The sequence below is a fragment of the Rhinatrema bivittatum genome, chromosome 15 (genome assembly GCF_901001135.1).
Source record: "Rhinatrema bivittatum chromosome 15, aRhiBiv1.1, whole genome shotgun sequence".
In the NCBI taxonomy this organism is placed as follows: domain Eukaryota; kingdom Metazoa; phylum Chordata; class Amphibia; order Gymnophiona; family Rhinatrematidae; genus Rhinatrema; species Rhinatrema bivittatum.
Window position 1 is genome coordinate 37,128,171 of NC_042629.1, and position 20,390 is coordinate 37,148,560.

The 20,390-nt window shown below is 46.4% G+C and overlaps 1 protein-coding gene across 4 annotated transcripts in view; it reads left to right on the forward strand.

Annotated features, from left to right (window-relative positions):
• SIDT1 (SID1 transmembrane family member 1) overlaps positions 1–20,390 on the forward strand; it is a 118,929-nt gene that overhangs the window by 31,522 nt on the left and 67,017 nt on the right. For 3 of the 4 annotated variants that reach the window (XM_029578464.1, XM_029578467.1, XM_029578465.1), the window contains exon 1: positions 416–1,979. The exons of the other annotated variant lie outside the window; for it this stretch is intronic. In XM_029578464.1, the coding sequence (XP_029434324.1) occupies positions 1,782–1,979 (198 nt within the window). In that variant the 5' untranslated portion in view covers positions 416–1,781. Of the gene's footprint in view, positions 1–415; positions 1,980–20,390 lie in introns of those variants that run through there. 4 annotated transcript variants of the gene reach the window in all.

Consider the following 20,390-nt stretch of genomic DNA (forward strand, 5'->3'; position numbering starts at 1 on the left):
GCTGTTGGGTTTGAAGCGGATCCTTGAAAAATAAGCTTTAGAGCATTCCTTACATTAGATCATCTGCAGTCCTGGCAACAAAAACAAATGACACCTTAGCAGCCTGCGTCCACACACCCAAGTGAAAATCTCACTTTTCCTAACCTCCAATCTGTGACTGAATTTCACCAAACTTGCTGTTTTCCAGGCGATCGCCTCCTGAGCTAGCGGTTTCTCAGGTGTGCCGGATGCCATTAATCCCGGGCCTTAATTTAGCCAAGGGATGAATCACAGGCAGGCACCGCATCAACTACAAAAGACACTTTCGCAACGCCAAACGCCTTTCTGTGCGGTAAAAGCATCACTGCCGACGGTTCAGTACCGCTTCTAAGACCACGCTGTCAAAACCCCTTTCGCTCGGTCATTTCAATGATGGGTTAAAAATCAAGGAACGCCGGGAGCTCTCGAAAATCCCTAGAAGCTAAAAAAATCCGCTTCCTCAACATAAAACAAAATCCTGTGGCATTTTAAACGTTTCCTCTTCCATCGCGCCGCTCGCTAATTTCCTTTAAACAAATTAGCTCACCCGCGACTTTAAGCGGATTTGTCGTCACGGTTGATGGACAGCGCCGGCACCCCAATCAGTGGAAAGGCGGCTTTCCCGCGCCCGCCTTCCCTCTGCCGCACGGGCGGGGCCAGGAGAGGATTCGCGGGGCTGAGGAAGGGGAGCGCTGGGAGTCCCGGAGCTTCGAAGGAAAAACCCGCAGCGCGCATCTCCCATGCGCGAAGGGAAAGACTTAGGAGGCGAACCCTCGCGGTATTTTCATCCTGCGAGCCAGGCGCTGGTGAGAAGCGCAATGCAGGAGCAGTCAACGGCATTTGTGCAAGGCGTGAACTCCTTGGGGGGAAATGCCTAGTGTGCGATGAGCGCACGAAGAACCTGCGACTAAAATGCAGTCCCTGCCATCTGTTGCTGTTTGTTTAATTCCGCTTAGAACTGTTTGACGTTTTAACTTAAAACGCATTTTCTTCTGTTTTGAAAGGGGATAATTTACTCTGTTCCTGCCTAGATTGGATTTTGGACTAGATGGGGGGCAAGAAAGTCGATCGGAGCTGCCCGAGGTCATGGTTGTACACAACTGAGATCCAGCCATGGAATAAGCAGGGTTGTGCACCGTTCCCTTCCATTCTTGGTTTTTGAGGATGTGCATCTTTTGGCAGAGCCCCGCTTTCCATAAAGGGACGGAGTATTCTTTGAGACAAAATGGTATAGCCCCTCTAGATAGGACTTAAAGGCAAATTTAAAGTATTTTTAAGAAGGACGTTTATTTATTTATTTTTCCTTCCAAGGGAAAATACACTGGTGGCTTTAGATCCCCGATCGCTCTGCAAAATAGATTATGATCCATTTTGCTTTCTCCAGGTACTCAGCTTGGATGAAGGCAGGTCTAGCTCATGAAATTTGCCATCTGCCCTCCGCTCTTGCAAATAGCATTTACTAACGTCTTGGGGAGGGTGATCTCGGCGATGAGACAAAATAGTCAGCAGTGCATCCGTGCGCCAGGAAAATGGGAGACCAATTGCAACCCTCGCCAATATTTTAGTAGTCCGCGTCCGACTTCGAGGATCGGGCAGCCAGCGCAAGTGCGCAAACCGAGCGCGCTCTATTAGGCAGCGCTTCTTTTTTGTTGTTTTGTTTTTTAGTGGTGGCAGGAGAGACTTCCCCGTGTTATATTTTAAGGTCGTGAGGCAGTTAAGTCTGCAGTCGAGTGAGCAGCGAAACAGCTGGAGCTCTGGTCATTATGACAGGGTTCCTAGGGATGATCGTGTCCCTGCTCTGGGAGCTGCACTTCATACAAGCCTTGAACCTGGGCCTTTCAGCTGCAGCAAACGGGCCCACCGCTTCCAAAGGAGCCCAGTTCGGGAGACTCTACACTGGGCAGGTGGACAGAAACACCGAAGCGATCTACGCCTTCAATTACACCAACAGCCCGGGCCAGGTAAGACTCTTCACGGGGTTTATTAATCCTCCCACGCATTCCAGGGGACTTGGATTGCTTAGGTACCGTCAGTAAATGACATCTTGCTCGAGGCAAGAACGAGTAACGGGTGCTTCGGCTTTGTTAACCAGTTGCATGTCTGGTTTTTGTTTTTTTTGTTGTCAAAAGGAAATAACAATATTAGCATATTTCAGCATATTTCAAACTCTCCTTCCCACTGTGACTTTTCACATCGTGTATACCAGACACACCAAAGGTCTGCATCTGCTCTGCTGGGAGTAAAGCCATTTTCCTTCCTTGAATACTGGTAGGGTCCCCGGGGTAGAGTTAGGCAGCTTTGAAAAGCTCCAGCCAATAGCTGACTCCGGCTAACCTTCTAACATACAGCCTGATACAGAAAGGATCGCGGGAGAACGGGCGCTCCGTGCCCAGTGCCCGCTCTCCCAACGCGCGCCCAGCCACCTCGCCTGGGCTCGCGATCCTGTATTTAAATGAGGGGTTTGTGCTAAAAGGAGGTGCTAGGGACGATTATTCGCCCCAGCGCCTCCTTGGCCCAGGAGAGGTGGCTCTGTCAGCGGGTTCAGGAAACCGATGCTCAATTTTAGGAAAATGGATGCCGGTAAAACTGAGTATTTTCTGCTTTTCTGTACACTTTTCTGGGCTGCTCTTAAATTAACACCTGCCCAAGGCAGATTGGCTGCACATTTTACTTACAGGATGCCGGGTGACTGACTAATAGCCTCATCAACATATATCTGCATGTGATGAGCGCTATTAGTTTTCGGGGGGTTTGGCCATGCGTTTGAGGCACTTACAGTATAAGGGGTAAGAAACACCCCTCAAAAACATGCGGCCAAACGCGAATTGAACAGTGGGTATGGCTGAGCGCACTTTACAGAATGAGGGCAGATAAAAAGGAAAACGGTCCATCTAATCCGCCCAGCACGATTGCTCCCCAAGCCTTCTCTGAGTGGTTGCCAGCATCATTTTCCTCCCTTCCCAATCCTGAGCAAAGTGGGGGCGATACAGAGTGGTTATTACTGTCGGTATAGAAGGCATGGGACTGATGCAAAAGTGCGCTCATCCTAGCGCACGGGTTGCGCATTTTGGATGCGCTTGACTAGCACCCAATGCAATAAGGAAATTGCCGCATCCAAAACGTGCGCCCAAACAAATGCATAGCTGATAGTGCCCATCACATGTAAATTCCATGTAGGCGAGGCTATTAGCTATTCCCCCCCCATGCAGGAAATCGCTGGGCACCCAGTGCACACTTTAATGCGGCAAATTTAACTCCAGCCCCGGAGGTGGAGTAAAGTCAATCCACGCGTCAAGGGCCCATGAGAAATTTAAAAATACGCTCCTCTCTGTGTCCTCCTACTTAGTATCATTGTGACGCTTAAATTTACTGCTTGCAGTGCTGAAAAATAAATGTATATTGGCTTGATTAAAAAAAAAAAATTTCTTCTGGCCGCACAATTTAGATGCCCATAGCAAGGGACGTTTAGCTATGGGCACCTTCAGCAACCTCAGCAAAATAACACAGGAATTGGCCTGAAGAAGTGGGGATAAAGCAGAATTTCATATTGTGGGCGCCCGATGCATTTGAGCGCTAGAGATGCACCGTTCTCCCCTAATGTGCCCTTTTTACACAGCCCCTCATTTAAATACTGCATCGGGCGCCCAGGGGATGGGGGCTGTGTGCACATTAGGAAAATGGGTGCTCAGTAGAATGCTCGTTTTCAGCGCACGTCCTATTGCGTTGGCTCCACAGTGTGAAAGATGGTAAGAGGGGCACGTTAAGGGCTATTTGATTTACCTAGTTACTCTCTGGTATTAGTTTGCCTCCAATTTAATATCTCTCTTTATAAAAAAAAAAAAGTCATGCAAAGCAATTTCAGGTTCTCCTAACCCTAGTTACCTCTTGCCTTACTGCTACAAAATCCTATAATACTTCATCATGCTGTCTCTATTGCTTACTCATTGGCAGGGCTTAATTTGTGGGGGAGCGAGGTGGAATGTAGTTCTGGCTCTTCTTTTCAGGTTTAAGAGGCAGATCAGTAGGGGGTGTTCTGCTCCAGCCCCTCCTGGCAGCTTGCAGGGAAGAGAAGGATTGGGGGTGAGTCTGGAGCACAGAGAAGAGAACATCCACTCTGCTCCCTAATCCAGCCCTTACCCCCTCCTCCTGTAATGCAGGGAACAGAAGGGGAAGGGGTGATACTGAAGCAGACATAAACAAGGTTTGAATTAGCATCAAGTTTGAAAGTTGTGAGCAGTACTGCCAATTATCAAGTCTTCAACCCTGGTCTTGACAAATGGCTCTAATACTCGCAACTTTCAAACTTGATGCTAATTCAACCTCTTTTGTGTCCATTACCGAGGGCTTAATTTACATAGTAACATAGTGAATGGCAGCAGCTAAAGACCAAAAATGGTCCATCCAGTCTGCCCAGCAAGCTTTTTTAAAAAATTATTATTTTTTTTTAAGAGTAGTAGCAACTGCTGCTCCGTGCAGGCTGCCCCCAAGCCTTCTGTTCAGGGTAGAAGCAACAGCCGTTCTCTGCAGGCTTCCCTGGCAGAACCACCCAGAAAGGCGTACTGCCACCTTTTTTCTAGGACCCAGGTAAGTGAAGCCAAGCCAGCAGTGTATATCGATTCGGGCTCCCCTGAGGAAGCCGAATGAAGCCAGTACTTGCATGATTCATTTATGGACCAGCCCCAGCCCTTGGAGGAAGAGGAGAAGACCCGACAGTATTCAAGCTGCTTACCCTGAGAGAAGGGCAGCCTCATGGCTTTGACTTTTGTGCAGTTTCCCAGCACAATTTAGGAGGCCACGGGGAACATCAGCCAAGTGTAATGAAACTGCTATCTGATGGGAGGAGTAATCAGATAGGAGTTAGCAATCTGATGTGTTCTCCGTGAGGAGTTAGCAATCTGTAGTATTTAGGAGAGTTGTGGGTGGATCCTTGGACCAGTGGCAGATGACCATGCCCCCGGGGATGGTCATCTGCCACTGGTCCAAGAATGGAGGGACCACAGGCTCAGAGTATGGAGACAGACACACACTAGTTCTTTTATTAGACAGTATACTGAACCACCAGAGGTGGCAGTAGTGAGCTGGAATGCCCGGCTGGGCTGTAGTCCCTCAGATACTGGAACAGCGATGCGATCCCTGGAGGCTGAGCTGTAGAGAAACTGAAATATAGTAAGTAGGCAGGATATGCAGAGTTCACGTACTGAACCAGATGGTAAGACTCACTCAATGTCTCATAGAAGCCCAGGAGCTGGAATGTATAGGCCCTCGAGGAGCGAGTACCTGGTTCCAGGGAAAGCTCTGAGAGAGCGATGGTAACTCACAGATGTAGTAGGCAGTGATGACTTCCAGGCAGAAGTGAATTCAAAGAAGTCCGGGAACGAGGGCCCTTGAGGAGCGAGTACCGGTTCCAGACTGCAATCTACAAAGTAAGAGAGAGAGCTAGGCCCCCGAGGAGTGGTTACCCCTGGTTAGTCCGAGGAGGCAGAGTAGCTTAGATAGAATGAATCCAAATCCGTTGTCATTCCTTATCCTTGCTAACTCGATGTGTTAGCAAAATCTAAGACCTTAAATATCCTTCGTGGGGGACGTCATCTTCGGGGGATGCCCCCGAGGTTCGCGCCATTGCAGGTACTTTAGTCGGGGCCGCGCCGTGCGCGCCCCTAGGCCTGCAGGAAACATGACGGTCAGCAGCGTGGAGCCGGTCCAGGGACGCTGGAGGACCTCGGCAGAGGAACGTCGCAACAGCCAGTCTTCCCGCGGGCGAAGAGGGAGGCGCCAAAGAGGTGAGGAGGGCGGAGAGAGGACATTGGGAACCGACGGACACAACACCAAGGCCAAAAAAATAAAGACATGGGGTGAATGCCTGTCAGCCCCACTGCTTCTGCCCCACTCCTGGGTGTGTTGGCGTCATGCCATCTTCACAGGCCCTGCCATTTGTGCTGGCCTGTGAAGATGGTGAGGGTGAAAGAGCCAAGATTGAATGAGGGGATTGTGGGGAGGAAGATTGAGTGATGGGATATGAAAGAGAAAAAGAGTGAGTGAAGGGGTCAGAATGAGTCTGGGGATCAAAGGTGTTATGGGATGTGAGTGAGTAGATCAGAGGAGCTATGAGAAGTGAGTGGGGAGAGGTCTGAGTGAAGTGGTTGGAGTGGGTGGAGAAAGCATGAAGGAGGGGATATGATTGGGTGTGGTGGGGGGATGGAGCGAGAAGAGTAATTGAGGAGAGCATATGGCCTTGCTTTCTTCCATCCCCCAGGTAGGCAAAGAGCAGGCCATGCTTTTGAATTCCAGACCCTAGGCCTCACACCCCGGTCCAAAGAGGCTGAGCACAGCAGACAGTGCAGTCTGCTCCCACCCCCCCAAAGCTGGTGTGAGCCATCTGGTTCTGGCTTGAAGGGGAGACCTGTACTTTACTGGGGGTGGAGGGAGAGGAGGAGAGTTGCTGGAGAGGGTGATTTTCCAGGGAGAGGAGGGGCTCAAGTATCAGCAGGGATATGGGGTTAGGGGGTTTAGGATCACTGGGGAATTTAAGGGGGCCTGGGAATGGAGGATCCAGAACACCAGGGCAGAGAAGATGAGGGAATTAGAGAAGCCTCATTCTATCCGCTTTCAACTAAACTTTGGAATTCACTTCCCTCCAACTTAAGACTGCAATAAGACTTTAGTATTTTTAAAAAGAACTTAAAGACCTGGCTATTTGAACATGCTTATGAGAGTTATATAACGAAAACGGACTAAGGCGATGACAAAAAAAAACCCAAAAACATAAGAGAGATTGAGGTTCTATAATTGATTTTATTTTTAATTTTTTTTTTTTTAGATGTTTAAGTTCTTTTAATTCTAACTTGTATTGCATTTATTTGTTATAATTTTATATAATTATGACTGTTTTTATTTTGTGAACCGTTGAAGACAGAGTGACGGCATAGAAATGTAATAAATAAATAAATCTCCTTATCCCAATGATCCTGCATCCTCAACCCCAAGCCACCTTTCACCTACCAGTGCTCATCAAGCATGTGAAGAGACAACAATATACTCGGGGTACGTGTGGGAAGGAGAGGGTCAATGCTCGGTCCTGGTCCCACCTGGTCCTGCCCAGCCCAGCTCACCCCCCCCCCCCCCTTCGCGGTTCCCCTTCCTGTTTGTCTACAAATGAAGCCCTGCTTACGGGCGATTGAACATAATTATGAAGCAATAATTGGCAGGAAGGTGTTGGGTGTGGAACATACAGAGACCAGAACAAAACCCTTACACAGTGAGACGTCCCATCTAGATTAATGTGATTCGCTCAGCCGGAGGGGGCCCAGGGATTGTTTCCTGATTAGTTTTGCAGCCAGGAGCGTAGTCAAAAGAACGCCAAGTCCCAGATGATATCTCGGTTTTGCTGCAGTTTAACCTTTAAGGTGTCCCGTGTGTGCCGAGGATGCAGCTTCTTTGAATAAAGATGTTGGGATGCTGGTAGAGGGAGCAGCACTGGTGGTAATGAGCGGCCCCTCCTTTCTGACCTTCTTCCGAAGGAGCTAGGTTGCCTGGGAGGGAGAATGAGGCAGGCGGCAAGGGAGTGGCGTGCCTTGCTGTGAACCAAACAACATACCCGTGTACCAACTTACAAAAACTCTTTATTCATTCTTATTAATGTTTTAAAAAAAAAAAAAAGTAAACATAAACACAAACTATACAACAAATACATAAACACAATATCTCTTAACCATTCACTCTCACATACATACCAACAATATCAATACATATTGACATAACATATTCCACAACAATTAAAATACAACAAATACATCAATTATATATTCCAATATTGCACTTTGATCATTAAAACATATTACATTAATCAGCAGGATTATCCCTATGTTTTATTGTAAATTACTTCACATATTAACACTATTGATGTTGTTTCCACTTTTCATAAATTCCCCAAAACAACACTCTCCCACGGGATTATCCCTATATTCACATGTTCTCACTACTGATGTTATTTCCACTCTTGATGTTTTCATAAGCTCCCAAACCGATACTCTCCCATACCGATCGGGTATGTTGTTTGGTATATATGATGTAATGATAATACCTGTTTAATTTACCCTCACATATATGTGAATATTTGACCATTGTGGTGCCTTGCTGTGGACACGGAAGGATCCTTTTTTTGCTGGTGCATAATTAAGAATGTATTTTATGGAGCACCTGTGAATGTAAAATGTACAAATATATAGTTTTTTGGGGTTTTTTTTTTTTTAAAGTTAAGTGCTGCAGTTACGTAATTCAACAGGAAGAGTGTACTGTGAAATCAGTTTCTTGCTCATATCCCCTGGGGATGTGTAGTTTTATTATCCGCACATGCTTATTTTTAATTTAAACAAGGATTTGAATGCGCAGAGGTGGTTGCCTCCCCTCCTCCTCCTCCTACAGCAGAAGTGTGTGAATCTGGGAACTTTTATTTATTTATTTATTTTACAAACGTATAAGCTGCCTGGTCTAACATTCAAGCGCTATAAAGATACATTAAAAACAAAGCTTTTATACAGAACAAGGTCACCAAGATCTCTCCGAGCTGAGGCAGACACAGATGTGTGTAGAGGAGACCCTCAGGGACATAGGACCCAAGTCCTGACTCCAGTCTGGTAGCCCCTGTGCTGCTTTGGAGGAGCAAGGTCTCCTGATCAGAGCAAGGACCTGCTCTCCTCTCATACCAAAGATGACTCTCCAGGGGCTAGTGTCCAGGAGTGAAGGGTTAAGTCGGCCTTTATAATTGGTGATTTGAGTATTAGGAATGCAGATAAACAAGCGACTTATGGTCATGAGGATCACTTGATAACATGCCTGCCTGGTGCAAAGGTGGCAGACCTCACACATCACCTAGTTAGGATTAAGGACGGTGCTGGGGAGGAGCCGACTGTTGTGGTACTATTGACATAGGAAGAGGTGGAAGGAGGTTCTGGAAGCCAAATTTAGGCTCTTAGGTAGAAAGCTTAAATCCAGAACCTCCAGGGTAGCATTCTCCCACATGCTCCCTGATCCACGCGCAGGTCCCCAGCGGCAGGCAGAGCGCCGGAGTCTCAATGCGTGGATGAGACGATGGTGCAAGGAAGAGGGATTCAGTTTAGTTAGAAACTGGGTAACGTTTTGGGGAAGGGGGAGGGGGGCCGATTCCAAAAGAGTGGGCACCACCTTAACCAGGGTGGAACCAGGCAGCTGGCACTAACCTTCACAAAAGAGGTCCTTTTAAACCCTAACTGGGGAAGAGCTGACGGCCTCTCAGTAGCGTGTGATTTGGAGGGACCTCTCTTGGAAGGATCTTAAAATAACAGTGGAGTTAGAGCATCTCGACAGAGAGGTTCCAGTTAAAGCAGAAGCAGCCCTTGTGCCTCTAAGTAAAGAAGTGACACTACCAAAAATCCAAGAATCTACGAATGGGAAGAAATCAATTAAAGAAAATCCCTCGCCCATTCTAATTTTAAGGAAAATACTTGTTGCACGTAAAAAAGTAAAACGGAGAACTTTTATCTAGGAGGAATCTTCCATTGTTTCTGTGAACCAACCCAGCTTGTCTGCTGATTCTATGAACCCCACACTGACTCTGTGTTTCGAAGACATCTGTGTCAGCGTGTAGTAGCTCGGGCGGTGTGTGGCTTGGTATCAGCCAGAGGAAGAAACAAGTAGACTCTGGCTGTGGCTTAAGTGCACTCTTATTTACAGTGGAAAACCAAAATGGCAGCAGACCTTCACTTCAGGTATTTCAAACAGGCGGTGCAAACAGAAGAACAAACATGTCAGGCAGTTCACCTTTTACCTCAGACACCGCACAGTCTTTAAAGAACAATTCCTTAAGCAGAGCGTTTTAAGCAGCCGTAGACACAGCAGGTCTTTGCACATGCAGGGACTCCAGCAGGGGCCCTCTGAAGGGCTCCTCCCTACACCCAGGATTCTCTGCAGATCTCAAGCTGAAGGAGGACTGGTCCTTTAAGGCAGACCGAGGGAGCCTTCCGTACACTCCTCACACAGGGGTACAAAAACACTTCGCTCAACGTCATTGGTCATGTGGAAAACTCTTGTTCTTACATGCGTAATAAAAGAACACAAGTCTTAAGTCAACATGAACTTAAACCGATAAACGCATGTTGATTTCCTTATGAAAACAGTCGCATAAAGGCTCAAATAGACCACATAAGCAGGCAACTTCTACCTTATCTTGTCTGAAAACAGAATAGTAAATCATTGTAATTTGATAATGCCCCCAGAGATCTGGTAAACAGTGCTCTCTCTCATACAGAGCTGTAATGTGTCTGAAAGTGCGGACGCCACTGCCATTTTTAAAGGGACTAGGGTGGGAAACCCAGATGTCAAAATGAAAAAAATCTTGATTGAAAACAAAACGAATAAAATGACATGGTATAACAGTCTATAACTTCACTAAGACCCAAAGGAGCAACACTGTCAAGTGTAAACATCCAGTATCGTTCTTTTGTTGAGAAACTGTACCATCTCCCCTCCTCTTGGTGACTGATGCAGAGATTACAATATTGGCCACTTCAAATGTGAAAAATCATGTTTCATATCTAAACAATGCTGTGCGACAGGGGCTTGTATTCTAACTGTATTGATACAGCTACGATGTCCGATCAATCGTGTATGCACTGGAGAGCTGGTCCGCTCCACATACATCAGAGGGCAAGGACATCGCAGTGAAAAGACCACGTTTCTGGATACGCAGTCTCTGTGGGTTCTGTGCTGTACTACATATCCTGTTTGAGGATGTTTCCATTCTGTGCCCGTAAGGGGAAAGCTGCACACATCCCGCCTTCCCCGGATAAAATGACCCGATCCCTTTGCTTCTGGAGTGACTGAAAGGGGGGGCAATGCCGCCTGTACAACGGGTTCTTTGAGATTCTTGCCACGCATGTATGAGATCCACGGAGATGTTTTGAAAACTGGATGTGTGGATAAGATGTTTCAATGACAACTGATCAAAGCTGCAGTGTTGTGTGCCAAATTTGAAAACCGCAGTTCGCATGTGCTGTCTTCTGTTTGTACTTTGGATTTGTAGCGAAATGATTGTATGCAGTCAGTAAATCTAGCACGTAGATGCGCTTGTCTTACCACTCTGTGTGCATATCTAGGTGTTAGCAATCTCCATTTAGATCTCGTGAGCGGTGTTTAAAATCTGCTGAGTTTGAACACAGTCTTCGAAGTCTGAAAAATTGGCCTACAGGAAGGCCACGTTTTAAGGGTCGAGGATGGAAACTTTTGAAATCTCAATAAATTGTTGTATTCTAAAGGTTTGCGATAAAGATCAATAATAACTGCCGCCTCGTGTCTCATAATGATGATACCTAAAAAGGGAGATACAGTCCTTGTGATAATTCAAATGGGAAATGTAAGTTTTTGTCCTGGTTGTTCATCCATTGATGAAAGGATGTGAGATCATTTTCTTCATCCATCCATATAAAGAAAATATCATCTATATATCTGCTTCATAGTGTGATGTGTTTGAAAAACATTGTCTTAAAAAATTAGAATGACTGGTGAACTATGATTACAGCTAAGATATTTATTTATTTATTTCTTTAAAGCTTTTTTATACCGGCATTCATGATAGGATCACATCATGCCGGTTTACAGGAAACAAGGGGGTGATAACCTAGAACATTTAACAGGTGACAAGAAGCAAAAAAGTTACAATAAAACAGGGGAGGAGGAACTGGGAGAAGATAAGAGGCTTGAAAGGTTTTCAGGAATGAGAACAAAGAACAACAAAGATAACTATTTACATAGTACTGGAATGTAACTTAGTGGTTGTAGAAGTCAATCCGTTGGGTCTATTGGAGGAGTCCGTGAAGTTCGGGAAAGGCTTGTCTAAATAGCCAAGTCTTAAGTCTTTTTCTAAATGTTAATAAGCAAGGTTCCTGTCTGAGGTCCGGGGGAATTGCGTTCCAGATAGATGGTCCTGCCTTGGAGAAGGCTCGTTCCCTGTAGGTGAGGTGGTGTGTCGCTTTGGATTGGGGGACATGTAACGATCCTCTGTAGGCTTCTCTGATGGGTCTGAATGAGGAGTGTAATTTGAGCGGGATTTGAAGGCTAAGAGGGGCTTGGGAATGGATGGTTTTATGGATGATAGTAATGGACTTGTGGAGGATTCTGAAATGTATTGGTAACCAGTGCAGATTTTTGAGAATAGGAGAAATGTGATCTCTTCTTCTGGTGTTTGTTAATATTCTAGCTACTGAGTTTTGGAGCATCTGAAGAGGTTTAATGTAGGAGGAAGGGAGACCTAGCAAGATAGAATTGCAGTAATCTATCTTAGAGAAGATCACTGCTTGGAGAACTGTTCTGAAGTCCTGGAAGTGGAGGAGTGGTTTGACTCTTTTTAGTACTTGCAATTTGTAGAAGCCGTCCTTGGTGGTGCGGTTAATGAATGCTTTTAAATTCAGCCTGTTGTCAATTAAAACTCCAAGGTCTCTTGCTTAGGTGACAAAGATATTAGAAGGTGCGCTTTGTGTGATATTGCTGTTTTCCGGGGAGATGAGGATATGCTATAAGGCACAGAAAACTTTGTGCGGTCAGTGTCCCTTTTATGACAATCACCAAATTAATACTTTTCTATTTCATAATGCCTCTGTATCACTCCATGATGAGGCTGCACCTGGAGTACAGTGTGCAGTTCTGGTCACCACATCTCAAAAAAGATAGAGTTGGTTTCGAAAAGGTGCAGAGAACGGTGATAAAAGGGATGGAACTGCTCCCCTATGAGGAAAGGTTAATAAGGTTAGGGCTGTTCAGCTTGGAGAAGAAATGGCTGATAAGATAGAGGTCTGTAAAATCATGAGTGGAATAGAATGGATAAATGTAAATTGGTTATTTACTCTTTCAAAAAATACAAAGACTGGGTGACACTCCATGAAGTTAGTAAGTAGCACATTCAAAACAAATTGGAGAAAATTCTTTCACTCAATGCACAATTGAACTCTGGAACTCATTGTTGGAGGATGTGGTAAAGGCCTTTAGCATGGCTGGGTTTTAAAAGATTTGGACAAGTTGCTGGAGGAGAAGTCCATAAACTATTATTATCCAAGTAGACTTAGGGAATAGCCACTACTGTATGAAAGCAACATGGGATCTATTCTTTTTTGGGATCGTGCCAGGTACGTGAATTAGCCTTCTGGAAACAGGATACTGGGCTTGATCCAATTATCCTATGGCAGTTCTTATGTTATGTTCTTATTGGCATATATCTTATATTTTGCACCAAGACAAGAAAATAATCTACAAATTGGGGTCAAATAGATGTTGAAAAGGAGTAGTTAGAGGGCGGAGCCTTAGGGGGAACCCTTGTATCAATAGTGTGCCAGGGTGATGTGCACAAATTTAATTCTAATCTGTTTTTGATGATTGGATAAGTATGACCTGAATCAGCCCAACACTTTCCCAGCAATCCCACATTCGTGTAGGTGATGAATTAATAATACACAATTGAGCATATGAAATGCAGCTGAAAGATTTAGAGGTACCAGCATGTAACAATGGCCAGAAGTGAACCCTTGTCACTCATGAAAGCACACGCCCATTTCTTTACTAGCATTGCCACAGTGGCAGGACACAGAGGGAGCCGGGTTCCATTCCCAGCTGTGGTCTTTTGCTCCCAGGGTTGGTGGGAGTGCGGCAGATGTACTGGTCCCAGACCCTGGCTGGGGTGGGAATCCATGGCTGGATTTTGGGCCCGTTTTTATTGCGGGATTCCAGAAGGAGCTCCGGTGCATGGCCCACTCTATCTGCAGAAAGCAGGGGGAGGGGTTATAAAACGGGACCACTCCTGGGTATTTGTAAACAAAGCCTCCTGATGTCTGAACTCAGCTCTGTTACTGGCAGAGGAGGAAGGAAACTGCCAAGACAAAAATATGCATTTTATGGATTGTTAGAGCACCTTAAGATACCACGTAGGGTGGTGGTTCTGGAGTTATGTCCACAATGAACTTCTAAAACCTTTAACAGCAGATTATATATCAGACTGTGTTTGGGCCACACAACTGCTTCTCTCGTGTTTGGTCTCTTTCTTGATTGCATTCAGTCAGCAGACAGGAATCCGATGAATGGTTTTGAGTGGTCAGCAAAGCCCTGCAAGGCGGCTGTGCGTGACGAGATAAACGGGCACCGGTGCATGGTCTCGGCTGGAGAGCAGTTTACTGTTTGACACTCTCGCCGACAAGCAGGAACTGCAAAAGGAATTACATGTTAATTTACGATAAATTCAGGGTTTTGGTTGAAAGGTATAGGGGACACACTCGTTCACAGGGCTAAGTCCATGTACAAGTCCTAGCCTGTTCAGCCCTAGAGGTGTGGAGTCTCTGGGGGCAGACCGGGGAGGTTGAACTTCCAGGGCCCAAGGTGCCCTTGCAGTCTCTGTGCCAATAAATACGCCGGACACTCAAGGGGAGTTTACTGTAACAAATCTTAAATGGTTATCTGGCACCATCACTTGTTATCAAAACGAGAGCCACGGTCTGAATCCCGCTTCTCTGGGTGAGTGTCCCGCAGCATGGCAGGCACTGAGATGACCTCTCATCCTAGAATTTGGAAGATAGCGAGGCAAGGGGGGGGTCCCTGTCCAAAATGGGCCTCCCTTTCCCAGATGAGGGAAAATACTTGAAGGCACAGGTGCTCTCTGAGTCCCATCCCCTCGGTCTTCTCTGCTGCTGGGTGGAGCCTCTGATGCAGGTCTCGAATTGCTCTCCCCTCAGTTGTTAATGGTTCTCTCAGTTTGAAATTCCCAGCCTGAATTAAACAGGTGAAATCCTCAATCCCTTCTCCTGGGCAGGAAGAGGGGGGGTGGGGGGCTAAAATGTCCGCCCAAACCAGGCGGAAACAGAATTCGTCTCAAACGCCAGCAATCGCTTCCTTTGTGGCACGTCACCTCTGTCCCCCCGTCCCCCCCATGCGTTGCGGGATGGGAACAGCAGGTTTTCTTTTCCCTGACCTCCTCCAGGCAGGGGGGGAAGAAAAAACCTCCCGGAGCAAGGAGCAGAGATTTCACTACAACTCCCAAAACCTGACCTTTCAAAATCGCTCAATCAACTGAGCCCCGCTGGGGGGAAATGCCTCTCCCTTTCTCTGTGCTATCAGGTTGTGGGCCTAGATCTAGGATTCAGGGAAACTCCAAAAAAAAAAAAATCCCTGAATGTTCCTCCTTTCTCAAACCCCACCCAAAACTGCCACTGCAGGCACCCTCCTGCCGTTATATAAAGGCAGGAGATGCCACTGCCAGCAGCCTTGGAGGAGGTGCTGGTTAGGAATGGTGCGCTCCCTCCTCAGCTCCCTGCCCATCCATCCTCAGCTAGGGCCATCTCGTGGACACCCAGTGGGGCCCCTCCATAACCTTTCCAGAAGTATGCAGGATGCACATCAAGCCGGAGACTGAGAGTGGAGGGAAGTTGTTGGCGTGTGTGGTTTTTGTAAGCCATTTTGGCGACTGACAAAATGACTGATTTCACTGCAGAGCGCTCTGTACTCAGCTGTTTTTTGCCTTAGCACCAGGAGACCTGCCCGCTGCCTGGGTGGACTCAGAATAACTGGAATACAGAGCCTGAATCCTCTTTCCACCGCTCGTAGTATCACCTTGGATAAGTCACTTGGATTTAGACTAGGGCATGAGCACGTGGATTGCTTTGTATAGCACTGGCATTTGTTTTGCAGCCCAGTTGAGAAATGTGCTCTTATGCATACAGCCACCTCTGGGGGCGAACAGCTTGTTTCCAGATTGTGTAGTTGTGCAGGATATTGTTTAGATGGAAAAAGGTAACACTAATTCAATTCTAATTGGGATGTACTATAGTAGATGATGGGAGGAAAACACCAAGTACCCCATCCAACCAACCCAATACATCCCAGCTGTCAGCCATAGAGCATGACTGCATGTAAGAGATCAGCGCTTGAAAATGACAATAATTATCCTTAGTACGCCACCATCTGGGGAGGCGAGCATACACTGTTCAGTTTACATGTAGTACCCCTCCCTTCCTGTGTCCAACCACATAGCAGTTACCTGAGCATCTGACCTCCTAGAGCCCCCACGTAGCCTGACAGACCTGGCTGTGTGAGCATTTGTGTTGCCTCTAGGACGACTTAATTATTACTGTACTTGCAGCCTGCCAGACAGAACCAGTTTAATACTAGGTCCCTCGTGTGGGTCATAATTCCACTAGAAGAAGTACTTTGCTAGAGGAGATTTGGTCTTTATCTGCCGTTATTACTAAGTTACTATGTTATATTAATTACCACTTTTTTTTTGGTGGTGATGGGGAGGAGACTTCAAGCCTTGTTCTGCAGGATGCTGTTATAAAGAAGCGCCATACATTGAAATTCAAAATGAGGGTTTTTATGCACCTAAAGAAGGGATCGTCTGAGAGCTGTGGTGTATAGCAGGCCCATTCTCAGGCTGTCATAATAGCCGCTGCCTGCGGGTGGAGCTCTGGGGCTCCGCCAGCCGTGGTATTGTGCGTAGGCCAGCACTGCTGCTCCTTTGTGTATCTTGGCTTGTCTCTAGTGCTTGAATCTGTCTCCAGTTTTTGCCTGCTTGAATCTGGTGTGGATATTAATTCTTGCCAGAAGCAAATGCACAAACATAAGAACATGGAAAATAAGACCATGCCACGTTGGGTCAGATTGTCAGGTCTAATGGCTCCTGCAGTATACAGGCACAGGATAATGGCTGCAAGGGGGTTTATTTAGAGATGTGAACATAAACAGCGCCTGCCTTACAGCACTGCAGGTATACTTAATAGTAAGAACTCAACAGCAAAAGGCTTATAAATATAGTCCAGGTCTCTTCACACGTTTTTCCACTGACAGTACAATACAGCTTGAGACAAGACAGTTCAATACGTTTCTCATAAGTATACTCTGAGCTGGTAACTCGTGGGTCTCCTCTGGATTCCCACACCTTGTAATGGCCGCTGTGAGGTGTCCCAGCAGTTTGTCTGACTTCCTCGAGGACTGATCTGGATCCTCAGGGGCGGGACCACACAGTAGGCTGTCTTTATAGTAGAAATGGCTTTGCCTGGGCCATTCTGTGCCTTAGAGAGCAAAACCCCAACTCAAAACCAGAAAATACACTTCTTCCCCGACACAGACCAAGGTATCCTGTCTCTGACGGTGGCTGGTTTGGGTCACAAGCATCCGGAAGATCTCAAAAAGTAGAGCTATTCCTTGCTGCTCAAGGCCAAGGATAACAATGGCTTTACCCAAGTCTGCTTGGCTAATTATGGACCTTTCTTCCGAACCTCTTTTAAACTCCACTATCTTAGTCGCCTTGATAATGTCCTCTGGCAACAGATTCCACAGCTCAATTGTGCGCTGAGAAAATATTTTCAATAATTTGTTTTAAATGTGCTTGTTAGTTTGTGTCTTTACTATTTGAAAGGATAAATAATTATTTCCTAGTTACCCATTCCATCCCACTTATGATTTTATATTCTATCATATTCCCTCTGTCGTCTCTTTTCCAAGCTAAACAGCCCTACCCTGTTTAGCCTTTCTTCAGGGGGGGAAGCCATTCCACCCCCTTTATCACTTTTATTGTTCTCCTGTGCACCTTTTCTAGTTTGTCTTTCTGAGATGGGGCAACCAGAAACGTACACAGAATTCGAGGTGCGGGTTCACCACAGATCCATGCCCAAATTTAGGCAGAGGCAATGCTGGCAGCTGCCTCCAGTATCACATTTTCACAGTAGCAGCAACCCTCTGGCACCTATCTGGGTATGTCCCCTGCCGCGGCACTGCTTGCAGAAAAAGCAGCGTGGAGCCTGGGAGCTCGTGCGTGCCCCCCTCCCCCCCCCCCCCCAACAATACAGGCTCCCTCTTTTTCTCCCTTGTGCGCTCACACACACATCCCCTCATACAGGCTCTCGCTCTCTCTTTCTCTCTCGCACACACCCTCTCATGCAGGCTCTCTCGCAAACAAAAAGCACCCTCATTCCCTCACATACACACAATCCATTTTTCACACTCCCAGTCTCATAACACACATACCATGGGCTCTCTCCCCCCCAGCTTGCAGACCTACACACAGACTCACTCTCACCAGGACAAGCTCCACTTGCGTCATGCCAGGGCCTGCTCCATCTTTGCTGCAAGCGGGACGGCCTCTGCTTGCGGCACGCCGGGGCCTGCTCCATTTTTTTTGCCGCGAGAGGGACGGCCTCTGCTCGTGCCACGCCGGGGCTGCTTCATCTTCACCACAAGCAGGACGGGCTCTGCCTGCAGCACACTTGGGACCTGCTCCGTTTTCACCAAATTCTGTGCAGAAAGTGGAAATTCTGCGCAGGAGAGGAATTCTGTGCAAATTCTGCGTTCCGCAGTGGCGCGGAAACTCCTCGGGAGTAAATTTTAACCATTACCAGTCCACAATAGAATGTTGCTTCCTATCCCATAACTTTTTGAAATTTACCGAGGAGCCTCTCATGAGGGACTTTGTCAGATGCCTTCTTAAAATCCAAATATACTGTTATCAACCAGCTCACCTTTAGCTACTTTTGTTTACACCTTCAAAAAAACGAATAGATTGGTAAGGCAAGGCTTTGCTTCGCTAAAACCATGTTGATTGTGCTCCATCAAGCCATGTCTGTCTATGTGGCCAGTAATTTTGGTTTTTTTTTACGGATTTTGGGTTTTTTTTGTTTTGAATGGGTCTAGCAAGTTCAGCAGAAGATGCTGGAAATGGTCCGTTCAGAGGTCACCCTGAGATGTTTTCGGCCATCCGTTATTGAGTTCAGCGGCTGTAATTCAACAACACGCACATCCTTGCTTTTGGGGAACTGCGGTGGAGCAGGGATGCAGAGGAGTTCAGGCCTCGTCGCAGGAAAAGGACGTAACTGTAAGGTTTTTGATGTATTTCAGAACTACAGCTTCAAGTAGAGAGCTGAGGACGCTGGGATGGAGAAGGACTGAAAGATGGTAAAAGCATACAGGTCACCCTGGGAATGGACTCGGTTCAGCCTAGTGTGCATTTTTCCTATTCAGAACTTATTTAACTTTTGGTTATTAACCATCTTCAAAAACTCTACATTGGTAGAAAGGGACACAAAATTGAATAAAAGTACAGGATTTGTCTGGCAGGAGGAAGGGCACAGTATTTAATTGCTGTGCCCATTTGGAGAGGATGCATCCATTTGTAATTCTTATCCCCTCCCCCTCTTACCTTGAAGGTGATGCCCACATGTTAGATCTTGTTGCATCCAACAGCATCAGTGACATCCAGTTTTGTCCCTTTTTATGGCCATGGCATTTTAAGTCAAGGGTTTATTGTTGCTGTTTGTGTGCATAAGGTGATGAAATACAGCAAGCAGCCTAATCTGATGGTCATCAACCTGTGAACAGTGCAGGAGCTGGTTTCCAACAGCTGTGCAAACAAATTTGCAGGCTGGACAATGAGGCAAAGCCAGATTCTCTGATAACCGTAATGAGATTGGCTGATAACCGTGGCACACACCCTAATCTTGCAGCAGGCACCCTGTCTAACTTGACCCAAGGAAGATCAAGGGAGTATCTGAGCAGTTTGCTCTGTAAACTGGGATGGAGGAGGAGAATCCAGTAAAAGGTGGGATGGGGGAGAGCGATACATGGAGCCTGAACCCTGTAAAAATTACCCAATCACTGTCCTCCCCCAGGAATGGAACACAGTCTGGCCAGTTGATCCTGGTGAATGTATAAATCAGGGGTGGCCAACTTTTGGTCCTCAAGAACAACAAACAAACCTGATTTTCAGGATATCCACAATGACTTTGAATGCTGTATATTTGCATATAATGAAGGCAGTGCAAGCAAATCTATCTCGCGCATATTCATTGTGGATATCCTGAAAACCAGGCCAGTTAGTGGCTCTTGAGGACTGGAGTTGGCCACCCCTGGTATAAATGTTATAAATTGTTGTTCCTTGGTTTGTAGATCTAGGTCTTAAGTGGGGTTGCCTAAGGAATATATACTGCAGTGCATTTTATATTAAAGTTACTGGAATTTTGTAACTATTCTGCTCATTTAAAATGAGCACGCAGGCTTTTGAAGGTTTGCAGTTCCCGTGTGTTCACTGTAGCTCTCTGCACTGGCCTTAACCTCCCATGGTTCCTCCTCTGCTGGGGATGTCGCCACTCTTCCTAAGCAAATATAATATGAGTTAATCCATTGTGTTTGTTTGTGCTACACTGAATTAGCAATAACACCTTGGGCTGGCCCTGTCCAAACAGGTTTGGCATTCACAGTGTCCTCCTTTGTGAACGGAAGAATAAAAGACTCTGTTCTCAAATCCATTGTAACAATTACACATGTGTATTTGCTCATGTAATAAATCTTTCATTTTCTCTTTAATCTGTTGGGCC